Raw genomic sequence first — 14,635 nt, 5'->3', positions numbered from 1 at the left:
TCTGTGTCTGCTGGTCCTTACCACCATGTTTCAGCTATAATCACCATTAAAAGGCCGAATCGTTTCTATCAGCGGTGGGCCCTGCTAGCTAAAACATTAGCCATGCTAACCCTACAGCACTAATCCTGCTACAGCGATTCACCAACACGGTATTTAGGGGAAGCTAACGCTACAGTGCTAACTTCTACCATGTGTTGTAAAAGATAATTCTGGAAGATATGACAAACTTTTTTCATGGAAAATGTTTGAAAATTACATCATTAAATGAATGGAACAGAAGAATGGGACTTTAGTGACACAGAACTTTGATGTGTTAACTTACAGATGTGTTAATTTACAGTAAATATATACAAAAACCTGCAACATAAAACCAATTTTCAGATTTTTTAAAATTTTCAACTATATATAGGACTCCACATAAAGCCATTAAAAACAAGTTTATATTAATCAATCAATTATACTTTATCAATCCCAAAGGGATAATATTTGCTCTTGAAAGACTACAACCGTCAAGCACCAATTTAATTGTGACATTATAAGTTTCTTTTTTATAACACCCTTTAATATCGTATTTATGTCTTGTTCTCTGCTATCTTTGTTTTTTGCTCCTGTATGTTTCTTATTAGTTACTGGATAAAAATAAAACATGGGAGGAAACAGAACTGCTGTGTAAACAGGCCTCACCCACTTCAAAATAAGAGCATGAATGTTGCAGGTCCCAGGTGAAGGAACAGGTGGGCGGATAAAAATCACCTGTTTTAACAATGATGTTGCACTGGTAGTTCTCATCTGAATTTATTCCAGGTTGTATTAATAAAGTCATTATACAACTTTGTAAAATTATTGTGATCAAACAATCACACTCAATAGTTAATCTATAGCACAACATCAGCTTATTGTTAGAGCAGGAATTATTACCTTGTAAATTAATACACATTACAGACAGCTGTCTCAAGCATGTGCAATATTTATCTGAGAAAATTCCCTGAGCAGCTAACCGGGTGCTAATAATCTAACTATAGTGACAACACAAAATAACATAAACCAAATACACAGGATAATATGGTAGCATATTGCTATCACGGAGGACAAAAAATCAAGTGTTATCACGTTGCAACGTGATAATTATCTTCTTAATTATTTCCAGGAGGTGGCGGTAGTGTGCTTTTCCTGCAGGCATAAAGAATGCTAGCACAGTGGCTAGCAGCAGTTGGTCTAGTTTTCCTTCATGCTCGATCTAAACATGGAGATAAACCACCAGTAGTATGCGCACTCTGAGCAGGATGCTAAACAGAAGGAAACGTGAGTCCGATCCTCTGGCTGTGGCAGCGATCCTGACTGACCGCCGGAACCAGGCTGAAGTTGGCTTCAGCAGGAACCAGGCTGACGTTGGTTTCGGCCGGAACCAGGCTGACGTTGGCTTCGGCAAGAACCAGGCTGACGTTGGCTTCGGCAAGAACCAGGCTGACGTTGGCTTCAGCCGGAACCAGGCTGAAGTTGGCTTCGGCAAGAACCAGGCTGACGTTGGCTTCGGCAAGAACCAGGCTGACGTTGGCTTCAGCCGGAACCAGGCTGAAGTTGGCTTCAGCAGGAACCAGGCTGACGTTGGCTTCGGCAAGAACCAGGCTGACGTTGGCTTCGGCAAGAACCAGGCTGACGTTGGCTTCAGCCGGAACCAGGCTGAAGTTGGCTTCAGCAGGAACCAGGCTGACGTTGGCTTCAGCAGGAACCAGGCTGACGTTGGCTTCAGCCGGAAACAAGCTGACGTTGGCTTCCGGTTGCAATTTCCGATTCAGGAAATGTCTAAAAGTAAATTTTCGCAGACGATGTGGTCCTTCTGGCTTCATCAGGTCGTGATCTGCAGCTCTCGCTGGAGCGGTTCGCAGCCGAGTGTGAAGCGGCCGGGATGGGGATCAGTGCCTCCAAATCCGAGGCCATGGTCTTGAGCCGGAAAAGGGTAGAGAGCCTTCTCCGGGTCAGGGGGGGGGTCCTGCCCCAAGTGGAGGAGTTCAAGTATCTCGGGATCTTGTTCACGAATGGGGGAAGAAGGGAGCGGGAGGTCGACAGGCGGATTGGCGCAGCGTCTGCTGTCAAGCGGGCGCTGTACCGGTCCGTCGTGGTGAAGAGAGAGCTGAGCCAAAAAGCGAAGCTCTCGATTTACCGGTCGATCTACGTTCCCACCCTCATCTATGGTCATGAGCTTTGGGTCATGACCGAAAGAACGAGATCGCGGATACAAGCGGCCGAAATGGGTTTTCTCTGTAGGGTGTCTGGGCTCTCCCTTAGAGAGAGAAGCTCAGTCATCCAGGAGGGACTCAGAGTAGAGCCGCTGCTCCTTCACATCGAGAGGAGCCAGTTGAGGCTCGGGCATCTGGTCAGGATGCCTCCTGGACGCCTCCCTGGTGAGGTGTTCCGGGCACGTCCCACCGGGAGGAGGCCCCGGGGAAGACCCAGGACACGCTGGAGAGACTATGTCTCTCGGCTGGCCTGGGAACGCCTCGGGATTCCCCCGGAGGAGCTAGAAGAAGTGGCCGGGGAGAGGGAAGTCTGGGCCTCCCTTCTGAAGCTACTACCCCCGCGACCCGACCTCGGATAAGCGGAAGAAGATGGATGGATGGATGGATGGATGGATGGATGGATGGATGGATGGATGGATGGATGGATGGATGGATGGATGGATGGATGGATGGATGTTCTGTTCAGATTTTTATTGAACAATGCCATAGCTAACAAAAGGATCGGACTGACGTTTCCTTCTGTGCAGCCCCATTCTGTTTAGGATCGCACGAAAAGCACACTACCGCCACCTCCTGGACATAAAACTATCACGTTTAAACAAGATAACTATCACATAACGTGATAGCGTTAGAATTTTTTATTTTCTCCGTGACAGCAATATGCTGCCGTACAAATGTCATGACACACTTAGCAGGACAATGTTTTTGCACCGGAGCTCATAAGACCAACTCAGAAAACACTGAATGTTTAACCGTCCAGCACAGAGCCGAACACGGCTAAAGCTAACACTCGCGTGTATCATGCTGACATTCAGATTCGACATTTTATCCTATTTATCCCGGGATTAGATGGAACCAGACTCGCCCGGACGGTCTCCTCACTCAGCCCGGCGCTGCGGGCCAGCGCGGCCCGGGCCTCCGCCGCCGGGTAGTCGGTGAGCCGGAACAGCGCCTCCAGCTGGCGGCTCTGGCTGTCGGTGAACACCGTCCTCATTCGAACCTTCAGTCTGGACCCGCTCTGGGCTGCGTCAGAACCGTCTGCGGTCCAAACAGAGACAAACACGGAACAGTTAGTTTCTAAAAGTTTGGTTCTGATCCAGAACAGAGGAGTGGAGGTTCTGACCCACCGGGAGGGTTTGGACCGAAGCTGATGTCCACCTGCTGGAACGGGACTGAGCACGAACAGAACCCAACTCCGAAGCACATCCAGACCACCGGAACCACCGGCACCGGGATCACCGGAACCGGGTCAGGAGCCAGCGACCCGGCTGCCTCCATGCTGAACCCGCCCCGCAGGTACCCGTCCGGAACCGGTTCCGGCTGTGTCCGGCCCAGCTGAGGGGAGAAGATGCGCTCGATGCTGAAGTCCGACACTCTGGTTCCGTCCATGTTGGACTGCGGACCGGAGGTTCTGCTGGGCCGGTTTTAACCTGTGGAACATCAGAACCCCAGAGGTTCTGGAGATGTGAATGGGCCATAGAGGTCAGAGGCGCTCCGGACTTTGACTAGACCTTAGAACCAAAGGATGCTGTAATGGGTCTGAGAACTGGTTTCGTTCAGGTGTGAACAGATGTCATGAAGTGGTGCAGTGAGGGGTGGTGAGGCAGACGCAGCGGACCCAGGTAAGATGAATAATGAAATTTAATGATGAAACTCAGTCCAAACAGGCAGAACGCACATTAGACGACGAATTGAACACGAATTGACAAGGACCCGACGGGGAACAAGGAACACAGGTGGAGTTAAATACACAGCAGGTAATCACAGAACGAGACACACCTGGGAACAATCAAGGGGAGGACAGGACAAGGAAGAGACTCGAGGACACAGAAAACTCGAAATTAACACAGAAAACACAGAACACGACAACAGATTCTTTTATTCTGATTCATTTGATCTTCAAAGTTCAGATGAGAAAAGATTCGGATCATTTGGAGATGAAACCCATTTTACTGATTTATGATAAAAACTTTTTATTTTATCACAAAAACCAAAAGATAAAAATAAGATGAACTGAAAAAACAAACCAAACTGATTTATAAAATATCAGTTTTCATATTTATATATTGATAAAGTTTATATTGGATCAGAACAAATGAACTGTATTGGTTCAGATGAACTGATAGTTCTGGTCCTGGTCCTGGTCCTGGTCCTGGTCCTGGTCCTGGTTCTGGTTCTGATCCTGGTCCTGGTCCAGGTTCTGGTTCTGGTCCCGGTTCACCCGCAGAGACTCTCTGCGGCCTACAGGGGGCGACAAACTTCAGGTGATTTCCTGAAAACAAGACATAATAAAATGTTTGTATTTATACATTTATGCTGAAAACAGCTTCAGTCGGCAGATCAAAGTCTGAATCACGTGACCTCTCAGTGACGTCATAGCGACAGAACTGCGCATGTCCAGACAGTGAAAACGAACTCAGTCTAGCAGTTGTTTCTGATGTTTGAATGGTCCTCAAGATGAGTGAGCTCATCTGACCTTTGATCTCTGACCAATCAGTGATCAATCAGCGGCTGCTGTTTGAATTTCCTCTCATCTCCTGGATCCACCTTAAATCTGGTCCAGTTCAAACAGCAGAACATTTAAGGTGGTACTTTTTATTTCCCAGTTTGTTAAACTTTTTATTGAACCAGAAAAACATGAAAATGTTTCAGTTTCTTGTTTTTCCAGATTAATAACTGCAGGATTTATGTGGTTTCTATCCAGAAAGCAGAAGAGTAAAAGTGGATCCAGATGTTTTATAAATTAATTATTGATGTTTTTATAATATTAGTTATTCTAATTAGAATGAACTCTGATTGGCTTCATCAGCTCTATTTTATACCATAATAACCATTTTATGAATATAATAATGTGCTGACACGTTATGTATTTACCAGGTTTTACACAAAAACAAAGAATCTAATATTTCCTGATTAAACTGTAAAAAGTGACATTTATTTGATAAAATTCCTAAATAAAAAAAATTCAAATATTTCAACATAAAATAAACAATTTTACAATAACAGTGAAAATGAATTGAAGGTTGAAAAAAACAACATATTTTATAGTTAATATTTCCTCTGAAGCAGAACAACATTTACCAGAACCAGAACCAGGACCAGGACCAGGACCAGAACCAGAACCAGAACCAGAACCAGGACCAGAACCAGAACCAGAACCAGGACCAGGACCAGACCCAGGGCCAGGACCTGATCAAGACCCAGAACCAGGACCAGGATCAGAACCAGAACCAGAACCAGAACCAGAACCAGAACCAGAACCAGATTCTTCATGTTTTTATTGTAAAATGGGTTTATTTCGCCACTGCAGTGAGCCTGTTTGGCCTGCAGGGGGCAGAGCAGGCTGGTAGAGCCGATATGTAATCTCTCTCTCTCTCTCTCCTTCCACTCATCCTTCATTCAGAAGTTTTCCCTCTCTCACCATCACTCCATTGACCGTTAGCACTGATGTATGTAAACTGAGGCTAACTCATATGAGTGTGTGTGGTATGGATGCATGTAAACCCAGGTAAAATGGGAAATTAATGAACCTATGTTTATTTATTATTATTATTATTATTATTATTTGATTTAATAACGAGGGTCCATTTGAAAACATGGTAGGAGTTCATAAGTTTCTTCCTCCTCCTTGTAGTACAGAAACATGTTTCCGTTACATTTCTTGTTCTCGTGTGATTTTATACTGTTATCATGTTTGAAACAAATAATAAATAAATAAATAAACTTCCTGTTTCCTTCAGAGCAGATAAACATTCAGGATGCTGCTGTTTGTCTGGGACACACACACACACACACACACACACACACACACACACACACACACAAGGCGCCGCTCCACTCTGAGTGTCACAAAGCACCTATAGGTGCAGCGCATGCAGGAGGATGATTGGTGGCTTTCAGGAGCAAGAGGCGCTCTGATTGGCCGGTTTGCGTCACAACAGGAGCTGTGATTGGCCGGTAGGCTGACAGCGGCCGCAACAGAGAGGTCAGGGGGTCATGGGGTCACTATAGCTGAGCGAGTCCAACTGGAGAACTCCAGGGGCCTCATGCATGAAGCGGCGTGCGCACAAAAAATGTGCGGCGCCACATTTTACGCACAAGTCGGCGTGTATAAAAGTGTCAACGTTGGTGTAAATATACACACACTTTTTCACTGGTGTGAAAATGTGCAGCAGCCACATTTTCTGTGGACAATAATAAACTACAAAAATGGGGTCATTTCATTCTGACTGAAATTGGATCAGCAGATTAAATCCAACCTGCTGATTAAAAATAATCAACAGCTTTGATTATTGAAGGTGATCAGGTGTGGAGACAATCCCAGGTATATCAGCTTTGGCTCTGATGGAGAACATGGAGCCATTGATCAGAGATCAGATTGATCTGCTGGTTTCTGAGCGTTTAGATTCATCCAGACTGATCATCCTGGAGCTCTGAGCAGAACTTAAAGCAGGTACCGGTACCGGTACCGGTCCAGCTGCAGCCGCCCGCTATGTGAATGCTCCTTCTGGACATAAAGCATCTAGTATTTATAATAATCGTCCACATTCCCACTCAGAGTCTCTCTGCCTGTCTTTAAATCCGGCTGAACGTTCTGCTGCTCTAACAGCCATTTACAGGATCTCTTTATTTTTTACTTTTTTAATTTGGATTTTTTTCTTTAAAATGTATTTTTATTTTTGTGAGGTGACATTATGTGTCCTCAAAGCACCTTTTAAATAAAATATATAATTATTATTATACTAAATTATTACACACCGAAGCTATGCTATACTAAAGCTAAGCTAAAGTAAAGTGATGCTACACTGAAGCTATGCTATAGTAAAGCTACATGTTTCTGGGAGCCGCCATGTTGGAATCCTGACCTCCTACTGGACACTGTTTGCTTGGCTGTGATGTCACACCTGGCTGTGATGTCACACTTGGGTCAGGTAAGTGAACACACCTCAGCCTCTGGAGCTCCGTGCTTGCTGAAGGTTTATGATTAACTCTGAGGTTATAATGATGCATTATGGGTATGAGTCAACAGAACCGCTTGATCCTCAGATCAAATATTAATGTCTTCCTGTTTGCTCTCCTGGACTTCCTGTTTGCTTAGAGCTGAACAGCTTCAGGCCGCGTTTCGGCTGTTTTTCAGTTTTCTGGAAGTTTGTCCAGATCTGTGTTACATAGAAGCTGAACGCTGTTTGGCTGTGGATCAGAAACGGGACGCGACGGCAGCAGCTCCGTGATGCAGGTGCGTTGCAGCAGGTGTGTGCGTGAGGGGGCGGGGCTTGTGGTCTACCTGGGACAGGTAACCTCGGGTTTCCTGCATCTCGGTTCTTTCAGCTGTTTGGTTCGGATGGTTCTGTTCAGCTGAGATCTTCAGACGGACCGGCTTCCCGCCGTCAGCTCACCCAGCAGGTAAGCCCTGATGAGGTCACTTCCGCCTCCTTCTCACCTGTTCGGCTCACAGTTTGGACCTTTGGACGCTCCGAACCTGCTGCTTGGTTCCGTGAAACTGCGCATTTAATCCGCGCAGCTCAGGAACCGGTTTAGGTCTGCGCGTGCGTGCGCCAGGTCTGACTCATATATGCGCGCGTGCACGCGGTCATTCATGGACAGAGGATCCAGTGTTTGAGATAGAAACAGGAGACATGCGGTGTGACCTGCTCTTCCTCTCTGTAGGAAAGCATCATCATCATCATCCTCATCATCAGGTTTTTGACCTGAATAAAGTAAGTTAAACTGTAATAAACTCCTTTTTCAGCTGCATAAAAAGTTCTGCAGATTAAAAACTGGCAGAAATGATCAAATATTGCAAAACAATCACATAAATAAACTAGAAAATTTCTGAAGAAATTGAAATGGGGCCTGCCAAAGCGTGCCCGTCGGTTGGAACCCAGCGTTCTGATGCTAAAAATTAGCAGCAATGCTAAGTTTAGCTAACAAATACAAAATAGCATGTGGAGAAGTGTAACAGGTGGCATCAATGAGTCTCAGAAGTCGTTCAGGTGGGTCTCAACCATCCATCCATCCATCCATCCATTTTCTGTTCACCCTTGTCCCTAATGGGGTCGGGAGGGTTGCTGGTGCCCATCTCCAGCTACGTTCCGGGCGAGAGGCGGGGTACACCCTGGACAGGTCGCCAGTCTGTCGCAGGGCAAGGGGTCTCAACCAGATATTTTATTTTTTTTATTCTGGGGGAAGAAGGGAAAACAAATGAACAACCTCCTCAACTCCTTCTCCCTGCACTCCGACTCCACAGCAGCGCAGAACAACCTGAGGAAAAAGGGGGGGCAGAGGAGCTACGAGGGCTGGAATAGACTACGGAAGCCCAGGAAACACAAACGAGGCGGAGAGCAGAAGGGCGACCCCCGCAGGCAAAAACAACAAAATAAACACAAATAACTGAATAAGATAAAATTCACAAATTCTCAATATAAAATGAATAAGAAATAATAATTTAACAAAGAAACACATTTGTAACTCTGTTACAGAAGCACAAGAATGTTGACTAACATGTACCTACACCATTCAGTATGTTAAAATTAATGCATAAGCTAATATTAGCCAAAATGCTAATGTTAGCGTGAATTAGGGTGACCAGACGTCCTCTTTTTCCCGGACATGTCCTACTTTTCAGACCTAAAAAGATGTCCGGAGGGAATTTAAAAATCGTCCGGGATTTTGGTCATCTGCCTCAAAACACATTACATAGCTTACAGTGCATTGTAGGGCACCGCGCTGCGTGTCACGTGATCCCTGAGCCGCGTCAGTGCAGGCAGCCCTGTTCTTAATCAGAAGATGGCTGTCAGTACGCAAACAACATGCGAAAGCGCAAATGTATGTAGTTTTCCCGCTTTTAGACTTTCTGTGTTCTGGTTTCCCCCCCCCCAGGTGTTCTGGTTTAACCGCCCCCCGCTGCAGGTTGTCCGGGTTTTCCTAAAGTAAAATATGGTCACCCTAGCGTGAATGCTGTCAGCATGTGGGGCGTCACTAGCATGTTGTCTGTAATTGATTTACTCCATACAGTATACTAGACATGGCTAATAAGTAAAAAAATAGGTAAAAGCTTTTTTTAGGGAAGAGGCTAATGCCTAGTGGGTGGCAGTGAAATGCTAATGTTAACATTAGGTTAGTGCTAATGTCACTAACCTGAGAGAAAAAGATAATGCAGGCTAATATTATTGCACTGCCTATGGCGGTGCACTAACCTGAGAGGGATATTGAGGTTTTTATTTTGAAATTTCAGTAAGCTTCATTTTAAATGGCCACATTAATCCAATGTGTAACAGTGGTTTGGTTATATAAAGTCACATAAAGCCCAAACGAGCAATTATCTGATGTGAAAAATCTGAAGTAGTATTAGCTGACTCCATCCATCCATCTTCTTCCACTTATCCGGGGTCGGGTCGCGGGGGTAGCAGCTTCAGAAGGGAGGCCCAGACTTCCCTCTCCAGCCTCTTCTTCCAGCTCCTCCAGGGGAATCCCGAGGCGTTCCCAGGCCAGCCGAGAGACATCGTCCCTCCAGCGTGTCCTGGGTCTTCCCCAGGGCCTCCTCCCGGTGGGACGTGCCCGGAACACCTCACCAGGGAGGCGTCCAGGAGGCATCCTGACCAGATGCTCCTCAACTGGCTCCTCTCGATGTGAAGGAGCAGCTGTTCTACAGCTTCTCTCTCTAAGGGAGAGCCCAGCCACCCTACGGAGAAAACCCATTTCGGCCGCTTGTATCCGCGATCTCGTTCTTTCGGTCATGACCCAAAGCTCATTACCATAGATGAGGGTGGGAACGTAGATCGACCGGTAAATCGAGAGCTTCGCTTTTTGGCTCAGCTCTCTCTTCACCACGACGGACCGGTACAGCGCCCGCTTGATGGCAGACGCTGTACCGCCTGTCGATCTCCCGCTCCCTTCTTCCCCCATTCGTGAACAAGATCCCGAGATACTTGAACTCCTCCGCTTGGGGCAGGACCCCCCCCCTGACCCGGAGAAGGCTCTCTACCCTTTTCCGGCTCAAGACCATGGCCTCGGATTTGGAGGCACTGATCCCCATCCCGGCCGCTTCACACTCGGCTGCGAACCGCTCCAGCGAGAGCTGCAGATCACGATCTGATGAAGCCAGAAGGACCACATCATCCGCAAAAAGCAGAGATGAGATCCTAAGGCCACCAAATCGGATCCCCTCAACACCTTGGCTGGTCTAGAGATTCTGTCCATGAAAGTAATGAACAGAATCGGTGACAAAGGGCAGCCCTGGCGGAGTCCAACTCTCACCGGAAACGAGCCCGACTTACTGCCGGCAATGCGGACCAGACTCTGACACCGGTCATACAGGGACCTGACAGCCCGTATCAAAGGGCCGGATACCCCATACTCCCGGAGAACCCCCCACAGGGCTCCCCGAGGGACACGGTCGAACGCCTTCTCCAAGTCCACAAAACACGTGTAGACTGGTTGGGCGAACTCCCAGAACCCTCCAGGACCCTGCCGAGGGTGTAGAGCTGGTCCAGTGTTCCACGACCAGAACCAGAACCACCCTGTTCTTCCTGAATCCGAGGTTCAACTATCCGACAGACCCTCCTCTCCAGGACCCCTGAATAGACCTTGCCAGGGAGGCTTAAGAGTGTGACCCCTCTATAATTGGAGCACACCCTCCGGTCCCCCTTTTTGAACAGGGGGACCACCACCCCAGTCTGCCAATCCAGGGGAACTGCCCCCGATGTCCATGTGATATAGCAGAGTCGCGTCAGCCAACACAACCCTACAACATCCAGAGCCTTAAGGAATGTTGTTGTTAGCTGAGTATTACTGATTAAACTTTAAAAATTATGTAGCTTTATATTATTAAAGCTAAAATTTAATCAGTAATACTTTTATAACAAAGTTATGTCAGATCATGATTTCTTGGTTAATGTCAAGTTGTCATAACGAGGACATTTTGAATAATGTCAACTTTGTGTGAAAAGTGTCATGATTTACCGAATTACACTTTATGACAACAGTCATAAATATTCATGAAAACTTCCTCATGTTCATGAGTTCAGGTGTTACGTCATGTTTATGACAGTCTTATTCACAACCCGTCAAATAAAGTGTTACCAACAGCTTCAGCACCAATTGTTAGCAAAACATGTTAGCTTTAGCACAGGTGGTTAGCTAAACATGTTATCTTTAGCACAGATGGTTAGCTAAACCTGTTAGCTTTAGCACAGATGGTTGTTGATGAAAAGTAAAAGCGGTTAGTGAACAATATCATAAATAATGTCTGTCTGAGTTCCTCTTTTAATACTTTAAGCAATAAGAAGGAAGTTGTTTTATGAAACTATTTTTGGTTTTCAAAAGTCATAGTTTAAGGCTTTATTAATCAGTTAGTTCCATCAGATTCTGCGTCGCGCTGTGGATCTACCCCTTTCTCTCTGCAGCCTCCTGCTTCCTGCTTCGCTGGTTTAAAGCTGATCTGGGTCATCAGATCAGGATCTGTTCAAGACTTTCTGACTCTTCTTTCACATTCCACTAAGCTTCAATAATTATCTCTGGTATTGTTGTTCAGGTTAGGACTGAAATAATGTTGGGCTGTTTAATTTGAAAGTTTTTTAAGGCTCCGTAGTGAGAACTTCGGCCGGCTCATATTTCACCATGGCAGCGTTGTGCTGATTCTTTCTGTTATGATGCAAACGCGGCTCAGCTTACAGCGAGGGAGCCTTCCTGCTGGTTCCTGCTGCGTTTTCACTCTAATGGCTGCCTTTGTGTCGCTGCGGCTCGCTGCTGAATAGATTTCAGTCTTCAGTTTACTTTGCTTCCGTCTGGTTTGACTCGTTTCTTTATGAATATGAAGCATTAGTTCTCTCAGCACAGCAGTGTTCAGACCCAGCAGGGTGGAAAAGTTTACATCATCACAGCTTCATTTAAAGTGGCATTTCTTTTATCTTTAAAACAAAAAGTCCAGAAATTACGAAACAATATGAACTAATTCAATGTTTGGCTTTTTCTCAGCTGAGTTTTTATTGGACTGAAGTTTCAAAATGAGTCAAACTGGAAGGAAAATGCTGGACTGCTCATGTCGACGTTAAAATGTTCAAACTGGAGGTGGGACTCGATTAAAATGTTTCAAGGTCTGAAATTAATTATTTCCCTTTTTAACCAAACTATAGAAACAAGATAAGCAATATTTTCATATCAAAATTTTCTGCTAAGTTATTGAATAAATAAAAGATATTTCTAGTTTTTAATCTTCAGGTTCTTCATCAGATTGGAGCAAAGTTCATCTTTCCAGAGTTTCTCTGATCATTCTCTTTGGAAATGTGGAAATGCTAACATGTAGCTGCTACATGTTAGCATATGTTGTGTTATTTTAGGCTAGCAGAGCTTCTGCTAGGCTAACTGCTTTTAGCACAACTTGAACACAAAAATAGTCTTTTCCAGAATCCAATCAGATCGTTTTGAAGCAGAAATTAAAGCAGCTTCATGCTGCTGTTAGCGGATGAAGCCGTGCGTCAGATTTACTGCTGTACCAGAAACACACCAATAGAAAAGTTCCAGGAAACTGAGCTACATAAATGAGTTGGTGGTTTGATTCCTTCTAAGTTTTTGTTTGCCTGTTTTTGTCTTGGATGTTAAATAAAAGGTGAGTTCAGATGTTCAGGTGGAGCCGACTGAAATGATGCGTCTCCGTTCTCTCCCTGTGGCTCAATCTCAGAAATTTAAAGGCTGATTCTGTAAAACTGTAAAAACCTTCCTGAGTCCTGAGTTTATCCTCCCAGCGCTGACATCATCTCATGTCTCCTAGAAGGACAGAGACACTTTTGTTCTCCGTCTCGCTGCTTTTGTTCAGGGAAGACAAAAGACCAACACTGGGGGGCAAATGAGGAAGAAGAGGATGAAGAGGAGGAGGAAGATAGCGAGGAGAGGGAGACGATAACTTTTAGCCTGCTAAAGCCGAGCTTTAATTAGCAAACGGCTAAAAATGTTCAGAACAGCAGAGGAGTCTCTGCTGCTGCTGCTTGTAACTAAATAAAGTCAAAATGAAACGTTTTCTTCTTGAAATGTTTCATGATAACCAGAGGAAATTATATTTCATGAATCATTTTTACACTTTAAGCTGATGAGTCAGAAAGTCACTAAATAACTTTGATTCAATGAGATTTAACAAAGATCGCCTAGATCTAATTCATTCATTATATAATTCATTCACATAATGAATGAATTATATAATTCACCAACAGTCACTTACAATAGCTAACTGACTGTTGGTGCTGGTAGCAACGTCTCATTTAGCCTGATGCTAACTGTCTCCATGCTGTTCGCTGGGTCAGCCAACCAGACGCAAGCTGCTGGTCATCAAGGCTTTGGTTGATCTCAACGTCCAGATCCGACCAGATGGGTCCATCGTGGTCCAGAATCTGGCTGGGTCCAGATGGGTCCCCTTTCTTTATGGTCCACAGTCTCTGCTTGGGTCTCAGACGTTGTCCGCTCTTCCGGCCAAGCTTGAAGCCGTTAGCCGTCAGCGGTTGGAAACGGTAAAACGTCTCTGTGTTTCTGTCAGATGATGTTTGAACATTTTCTTCTTGTCTCACTGTGGAGCGTTTCTGCATCGCCTGAGTTCACCCTGAAAGCAGCAGGTTTTAATCGTTCTGCTTCATTTAGTCTGAAGGTTTTCCCTGCATGGTGAAACCCACCAGGGAGGAAATGACGAATCTTTAGGCTCAATGGCCAGAAAGTGAAATCAAACCCTCAGAGTTTGCTCTGAGGGTTTGGAGCGCAGAGAGGAAACGGAACCGAGACCAACAGAAGGCCGGAGACGGAGGACTGGATCAGCAGCTGGAAGGGGGTTCACATGTTCACATGCGAACACGCTGGGACAGGATGACCTCCTGGACATGGAGCTGGGTGGAGCGGATCGAGGCTGGAAATGTTTTAGCTCAGAGGTTTTTCATCCGTCCTTCAGTTATAAAGTTTTACTGCTTCAGCGATAAGGAAACGCTGATCCTCCTGTTGGCATGGAAACGGGAGCTGAGCCGAGGATAGATTCTCTGGTTTGGGGTAAAAACCGATCCTGGTTTTGGAAAAATCCTCAAACACTCAGAAATCCCAGCAGAACAAATGAGCTGATAAACGTCGACATCAGAGCAAAATTTGATGCAGAAAAAGATTTTATTCATTTTAATATCAAGGCAGTTCAAAGTGCTTTACATCATAAAAACATCATAAACGCATTGTGCGGTCATTCTGTCTCCAAAACGGATCCAATGCTGAGTAAAAGCAGCGCGTTTGGTTCGGGTACCTGAGTCTTTCCATGCGATCAGAGCTGAACTTTATGACGGTGAAAAGCGGCGCTCCTCCTACACTGAGGTCTGCTGCAGACTCAAATGTCAAGCAGCGTCTGGTGACTTACTTTAACACTGTCATCAGTAATTATT

At 45.5% G+C, this 14,635-nt stretch overlaps 1 protein-coding gene across 6 annotated transcripts in view; it reads left to right on the top strand.

Moving 5' to 3' along the window:
- Window positions 1–7,284: 7,284 nt before the first annotated feature.
- Window positions 7,285–14,635, top strand: part of LOC102238005 (nesprin-2-like) — a 16,941-nt gene continuing 9,590 nt past the window's right edge. For 2 of the 6 annotated variants that reach the window (XM_014475245.2, XM_023352032.1), the window contains exons 1-2: window positions 7,285–7,473; window positions 7,566–7,640. In XM_014475245.2, coding sequence (XP_014330731.2) covers window positions 7,468–7,473; window positions 7,566–7,640 — 81 coding nt within the window. In that variant the 5' untranslated portion in view covers window positions 7,285–7,467. The other 4 variants (XM_023352036.1, XM_023352034.1, XM_023352035.1 and 1 more) reach the window with 3 other exon arrangements.

Source organism: Xiphophorus maculatus, chromosome 18 (genome assembly GCF_002775205.1).
Source record: "Xiphophorus maculatus strain JP 163 A chromosome 18, X_maculatus-5.0-male, whole genome shotgun sequence".
In the NCBI taxonomy this organism is placed as follows: Eukaryota; Metazoa; Chordata; class Actinopteri; order Cyprinodontiformes; family Poeciliidae; genus Xiphophorus; species Xiphophorus maculatus.
Note: the sequence above shows the minus strand (reverse complement) of the source record. Positions and strands in the feature narration are given on the sequence as shown.